The sequence below is a fragment of the Scardinius erythrophthalmus genome (assembly GCF_964197995.2).
Source record: "Scardinius erythrophthalmus genome assembly, chromosome: 16".
Classification (NCBI taxonomy): Eukaryota; Metazoa; Chordata; class Actinopteri; order Cypriniformes; family Leuciscidae; genus Scardinius; species Scardinius erythrophthalmus.
In genome coordinates, this window is record NC_138236.1 from 1,050,873 (window position 1) to 1,058,372 (window position 7,500).

At 36.5% G+C, this 7,500-nt stretch overlaps 1 protein-coding gene across 1 annotated transcript in view; it reads right to left on the reverse strand.

The window, feature by feature from the left end:
- Window positions 1-7,500, reverse strand: part of csmd3a (CUB and Sushi multiple domains 3a) — a gene marked incomplete at both ends in the record, with an annotated part of 339,298 nt that overhangs the window by 11,302 nt on the left and 320,496 nt on the right. Inside the window, 2 exons of the mRNA XM_081389133.1 lie at window positions 314-387; window positions 1,124-1,297. Of these exons, the coding sequence (XP_081245259.1) occupies window positions 314-387; window positions 1,124-1,297 (248 nt within the window). The remainder of the gene's footprint in view (window positions 1-313; window positions 388-1,123; window positions 1,298-7,500) is intronic.

Consider the following 7,500-nt stretch of genomic DNA (forward strand, 5'->3'; position numbering starts at 1 on the left):
GCTCTTCAAACAGCATTTGACTGAATCAACCTGACAATAAATCAACTGTGCTTATAAAGATCCGCGCTGACACACACTCTTTGGTGTGACCAGACTGTCACTAGGTCAGTGAATATCCTTTTGTCTCAAAATATGATTTTCAGTTATTAATAGGCACATCTGAAGTCACACTGTGCCATTTGAAAGGGCCGTTTTTGCACTTGAAGATAAAAGCAGGTTAAAACTGACAGAAACGGGCCTTTTGAACAGCCTTATACTTATTCCATCATAATGGCTTTGATACGAGAGTCCGAGAGCATCAACTGATTCTTACCTTAAAGCCCAGACTGCTGTTCATGGAGCCGAACTCTGGAGAACCGGGATTTTCGCACGTAGTCCGATGCGGTTCTGCGGAAAAATCAGGATTACATCGTCATTATCATCTCCTGCAGTGTTATATTTATAATCGGGTTAGGAAAAGCTGATGTAATGAAGGTCATAATGTTCACATTTGCATCATAGATCTAAGCTGGAGTGGATATTAAAAACAAAACTGGCAGCCAGAACTTTACCGTAAAAAAATACAGTAGCAACATTTTAGGGTTTTAATGGATTTAACTTAAATGAATACAGTTCTGTTGAAAAGATTTTTTTTTTTTATTTAAAGAAATTGATACTTTAATTTAGGGCTGTGCGATTATTGATTTTCGATTTCAGCTTCCAATAATTATGAAAACAAGATAATCGGACCATGTAACAGTATAATGGATCTGTGCATTCGCTCTTAAAGTGACAGCAGCCCAATAAACCTGCTTCTCTTACATTAGTTAACCTAGTAGTATTTTTTTACTGAAGTATCAATAATAACTGAAGTATCGTTTCACTGATATTTAAAATTAATCATATCGTGAAATAAGACTTTGATCATATACCAATAATCGTGTTAAATAATCACAAGCAAACAAGCAAAAGCGTGAACATAAATGGACAACTTTAAAGGAGATTTTCTCAATTTTTTTCAAATAGTTCTCGGCCGAATTTTTCAGATGATGTATAAATCTCAATTTAAAAAAAATTAACCTTGTGACTGGTTTTGTGATCCAGGGTCACATATATGAGTGTTTGAGCAGTGAAGGTAACACACCTATGCAGCGCGGTTGCGAGCCGCTCCAGGTGGCGTCTGCCTGGCAGGTGCGTGTCGATGAGCCCACCAGCAGATAGGGGGCGCTACAGCTGAAGAACACCTCGGCTCTGAAGATGAAGCTCTGACCCTCTCGTGTGGCGTGGGCCGGGACGCCCGGGTCACCGCAGAACTTCGCTGTGAACATACAACACACCATTTCACTCATGTTAATAGACTTTTCACATGAAATATGTTATTTAATGAGGAAAAATGCTGTTTTTATCCCATGGAAACTCTGCGAACATTACAGAAAACAGATTTAAATGTGAGTTTACACTCAAATAGGTATTTATAAATGTCATCTCTACCAGGGTTATTATCTTTAATGAAAATTAAAACTATTAAAACATTTCTGTTACTAGAAATAAAGACATTTTGCTAATTTAAAAACGTAATATATATTATATAAACAAATAAATTTGACATCACACAAACAAGCAAAAGTGAAAAATATGAAAATAAAAATGAAAGCAATTTTAAAATATGAATAACAACTATAATAGTATAGCCTGTAAATTATACTATAATAGCACTATTTATCTTTGGCCTTTAAGTAAATAAACTGTCTCATTTTGATTTAATATGAGCTTTAAGCAGTCGGTTTATGTTTAATGCAAGCTAAGCATTATCTTGTTCTATTTCTGATTATTTCCTCCCAGATAATGATTTTCTTCTGAAAGGCACATATCTGACCCCGTCACCCTTGTTTTCTGAATGATTTATGAGCGAGTAACCCGACCTGACCCTCAAAACAAACTTCTGAGGTGAACCACTCAAAGAGACACGCTCTGAGACGGACGCGAGGAAGAGTCAATTATTAAACAGGCAGGTTTAATAATACCAGCGTATGATTTGAAGAATCTTTCGTTCTCACATTTTAAACTCAAGAGCTCATTTTCCACAAGCTAAGAAGTCTATTTTTTCAGATTGATTTCATAATGTTTTTGAAAGAGTCTCTTCTGCTCACCAAGGCTGCATTTATTTGATCAAAAATACTGTAAAAATTGTGAAATATTATTCCAATGTAAATCATCTGTTTTCTATGTGAATATACAGTAAAGTGTAATTTATTCCTGTGATCAAAGCTGAATGTTCAGCATCATTACTCCAGTCTTCAGTGTCACATGATCCTTCAGAAATCACTCTAATATGATGACTATTTAGACTATTAAACTATTATAATATGATGACTATTTAGACTATTAAACATTTCTGACTATTATCCGTGTTAAAAATAATTTAATAATTTTGTGGAAACCGTGATAACCTACCACTCAAAAGTTTGGGGTACTTAACTTTTTTTAATTTATTTATTTATTTTATGATTTTTTTTTTAATATATATTAACAATTGAACCATTATTAAAAATTGAGCACCAACAATAATTTATAATATTTGAGCATCTGAAGGATCATGTGACACTGAGTAACAATGTAGCTTTGATCACAGGAATAAATTAAACTTTAATATATATTCACAGAAAACAGCTGATTTAAATCATAATAATATTTCACATTTTTGATCTTACCGACCCCAATCTTTTAAACAGTAGTGTACACTACACACATGCACTCATTATTTAGACTCTAAAATGAGGATACACAGATAGACGTTATCTGGCACACTTTGGGTTTGCCGTGCAACCAGAAAGAGAAGCACGTCTGAGAGCATAAGACTGACAGACCACACATTAAATCTATTTCCACATCTGATATGTCCTGATTTCAGCAGGGCAAGAGTGTTTGATATAAATTGCATGGAAGCTCTCCAGGCTTCATGGTATTTAAAGATCAGAAGCGGAGCGTTGAGTTTCAGCAGAGGTCGCTCACCTGAATGTGAATCAGAGTAATTATCCCTCTTTAAATCCCAACGGAAGCCAAAGGGTCTGCCATGCTGTGATGTATAATTCACCGATGGGAAAACCTGAGTTCACTGGCTTTAAGTGTGACACCGCAGAAACACCGATAATCACATGAGGCACAGTGTCAGTGTGACAGCGTTTAACACACGTCAACTCCATTAAAGCACATTTTAAAGGGGTGGTTGATCATGATTTGACTTTTCTAACTTTAGTTAGTGTGTAATGTTGCTGTTTGATCATAAACAACATCTGCAAAGTTACAACGCTCAAAGTTCAGAGCAAAGATATATGATAGCCCTGAAGACGCCTAGCAATAGTATACCTTTAGTGGGAGTACACCTTTAGTTAAGTTATACCTCAAGAGTCTTCGTAGCGTGCTAAGAGACAGCGTTATCGGGAAACGCAGCCCAGTTATGATGCGTATGATGCGTAATGGAGATTCCAAAGCGCTCTTCTTTGGTCAGAACCGTGGAGAGCGATCGCGGATGGGTCCGTCCTATGCACCGAAACTTTTTACAGTGCAGCAAAATATTTAAAGAGCATCAGGCTATTAAAATCTATATTATGTATACGCACAGATAATATAACAGTATATTAGTCAGTCATTTTCATTAGGTTAAACAGTGATTGGAAAAGGTTTTTAATTTAATGTTTTTAATTTAAGGCCCACCCACAATTGGTCTGGCCCATCCAAAACTGGAATCCTGGCGCCGTGCCTTCGCGCTTAAGTATATTTAAAATAAAATAAAAATCGTCTGGCCAATCCGAGGCCCCTGCACACGTGGGCCCCTAGGCTGCAGCCTACGCAAGCCTGTGCATTAATCCGCGCCAGTCAGCATGGATGCATTAAATTGATCAAAAGTGTCAGTAAAGATAGTTATAATGACACAAAAGGTTTATTTCAAATAAATGCTGAACTTTTCATTAATGAAAAGAATCCTCAAAAAATATATTACATTTGTTGCAATTTAATCTTTTAAAAAAAAAAAAAAAAACGTTTAATTTAAAGAAAGCACTGTAAAAAAAACAGCTGTGGCTGCCAGAATAATACAGTAAAAATTGAAACATATTTACAGAACGACCTGTAAATTTAGTTTAAAACTGTTAAAAAAAAAACCAAACAAAAAAAAACAACAACTTTGATACAGTGCCACTCAAAAGTTTGTGGGTATGTTTTTTAAAATGTGTAATTCTTTTTATAATTTAAATAAATACTTCTATTCAGCAAGGACGCATTAAATTGATCAAAAGTGACAGTAAAGATAGTTATAATGACACAAAAGGTTTATTTCAAATAAATGCTGAACTTTTTATTAATGAAAAGAATCCTCAAAAAAATTACATTTGTTAATAATTGAGCACCAATAATAATTGATAATTATTCATTATTTTAGTATATATTTCCACGTTTTTACATCTGAAATTCACTTTTGCTTTTACAGTGGAGAACAAACACACTTTGCACACATGAATACTGATTTAATGCATTCTCATTTTGACTGTGTGTTTTTTTTGCATTTAAAGTGTGATGGATATAAGGATACAAACATCCACAACGTGCAAACTCTTCACCATTATATATTCCACGAGCGACGGCAGGCCGAACGTGGCACTGCGACAACACAATCCGTGATGCATGAGACCATTCTCATCTGACTGCGCTTTCTTTTCTTTCTTTGACGGAAAAAATGATTTCAACAGCTCTAGGCTAGAGCAAGTTATGCATAATAATCAGACGTGGAGGACCAGCCAGACCCGTGTCAGAGGAAACTTGCTCTGGAGAAGCAGCAAACACACAACAGAAGCACGTCTCCAGAAGAACACTCGCTGCGTGATTTAATAAATCCATTAAATCTACAGATGGGCAAGATTGCATGCTTTAATATTCAGGGCTTTCTATGAATAAGATACGCTTTGGTGGTATTTTTTAAAGCATTCGATGCATAAATCAATTAGGTTTTTTTTGGCGTAACTGTTAGATACTGTATGCAAGATAAAAATTATCTAACATAAAATTAACCAAGCATGAACATTTGAAAAAAAATGTTTTTACGTAAATTTTACTGACTAACAACATAATATTTACAATATCGGTCAAAAGTTTTGAAAAGTCTTTCTGCTCACCAAGGCTGGATTTATTTGATCAAAATTACAGTAAAAATTATTATAATTCATAATAGCTGTTTTCTATGTGAATATATATTTCTATGTGACCCATAAGTATACATGACCCTTTTTTCAACTGTTTTAAAAAAAATATACAAAAAAAAATTGTGATACAGCACCACTCAAAAGTTTGTAGGTATGTAAGATTTTTTTGTTTTGTTAAAAAAAGTATTTTTTTAATTTATTTTAAGTGTAATTAAAGTGTAATTTATTCCTGTGATCAAAGCTGAATGTTCAGCATCATTACTCCAGTCTTCAGTGTCACATGATCCTTCAGAAATCACTGACGGATCATAAAAAAAAGAACTGTAATGTAAGAGATAAATAAGTTTATCAATAAGTACATTTGATCTCAGACTAACTGGCCTAATTTTACAACTGTAACTTTAAAATAAAAATCAGGAAACAATACATCTATTTTAACGATCTGAAACGCAAGTATCAAACGTGAAACGCAAGTAACTTTGTGGGCGGGTCTCGGCGCTGTTGCTATTATACCGGCGGGATAAATGACTCTTGCGCCCGACGCATATCTAAAATGTGTTGGTCTGAAGAGCTTCATTACTCATAGTGTGGTTTGGGCGTAACGTGAAATAAACCAATCAGAGCGACATCTCACATTCCCTTTAAGAGCAGGCGCGCTTGTTCCATGGCGGATTGCTATTATAACGGCGGATTTGGAGCGGTTCACAGCCGAGGAGACCGGCGTTCTCGTCAGGGCCGTAAAACACAGAGAAGTGACATTGGGGACGGAGAAACACACCCAGATTAGCTTCGGTTAAACAGGCGTATGATAATTTGGGTAAATGTGTAAGCTAGATTTATGCCTATTTTTCACATCTTCATGGACACAACAATGATTTCCCTCGTGTGGTAATATTTTTCCTTGTAATAATGTATGGTTTTCTAAAAATGAAACGGCTGCGTCTGTGTAGATGAGAGAATCAAAGTGTGTGTGTGTGTTGTGCACACGCTACATTATGGCCAAGCATGCGCCCTTAAAACAGCATCTGAATAACATGCGCAACGCGCCATTGACTTTAGACGAGGTTTCTCCTGGTCAGTGGCGGAATTGTTTTCTGAAACTGCACAATAGCACCAGGGAACGTTTGCGCCGGAACACGCCTCCTCTTTTCCTGAACCGCCCCCGGGAGCGCAAGTTCATTCCCTAATTTACCGACGTGCGTCTGTGGAGGGAAAAGTCCGCTGTGCGTCGGGTGCAAAATATGGAATGATACATGCGTCGGTGTACAAAGGCAATTGCGCTGGGTGCGAGATAGGGCCCTGTAATAGACATGTCCCAAAAATGAACAGAAAATATATCTATATTTCGTTTGACCACCTCAGATCTTTATCAGCACCTCGTTGCACTTATTTGTTGAAAATGAAGGATAAAAGGCCTTATTTTCCACCCTATTCCTGGAAAGTGGCACACGGAGTACGAGACGAGTCTCTGATCGCGTATCACGGATGTAATCTCGCAGTGCTGGACGACTCCTGCAAGAACGAATTATGATTTATGCCTTATCAGCACTAAGATCTGAATATCTAATATCTACAGCTGATCTCCTCAAGGTTGCTGTCGATCCAGCATTACACGGGAACGAAAGATGGAAAACGGGACACAGCTGGAAATAAAAGTACATTTTGAAAGTTTGTGGCTGTTAATGAGGAAGAGATTAATGAGCTGTTTACCTTAAAATAGCATGTTTGCAATTAAAACTTCATGAAACTGGGATTGATCAACGGTGAACGAGTGTGTGTGTTGTTTCTCTCCATTCTGAATGCAGTGAAAGCATTAATGCACGGATATATCTGCATCTGAATGGAGAGAGATGGCATGAAGTCGTCAGAATATGAAATGCTAATTACTCTCTGCAGGACGAGATTGCTTTCCTTTATGGATCACAGAGGATTGTTGGTTATGAAGAAAAGCAGGCATTTTTGCGTTTATGAATGGCAGGATTGTGCAAAAAGCTCTCACGAATAAAAGCTGATGATCACGCTGGTCTCGCGGTTATTCAGCGCGTCTTTGTGCTTCTTCTCGTCCTCGAAGAACAGCGGAACAACATTACAGATCAAACATTCAGACTCTTACCGATTCCTGTTGCGAATGAGTTTTATATGCAATCTTTTGTTCTGATAATGATCTGAGCTTATATTTGACATAAGTGTATCTGACCCAGAAGTATTTATGACCCTTTTTTTCATGTGTGTCTCATCATGTTGTACACATAAGAAAAAGAAAAAATCATGCTCTGATAAATCATAGTTATGACATACTAGGTCGAAATTATGACAATTCATTATT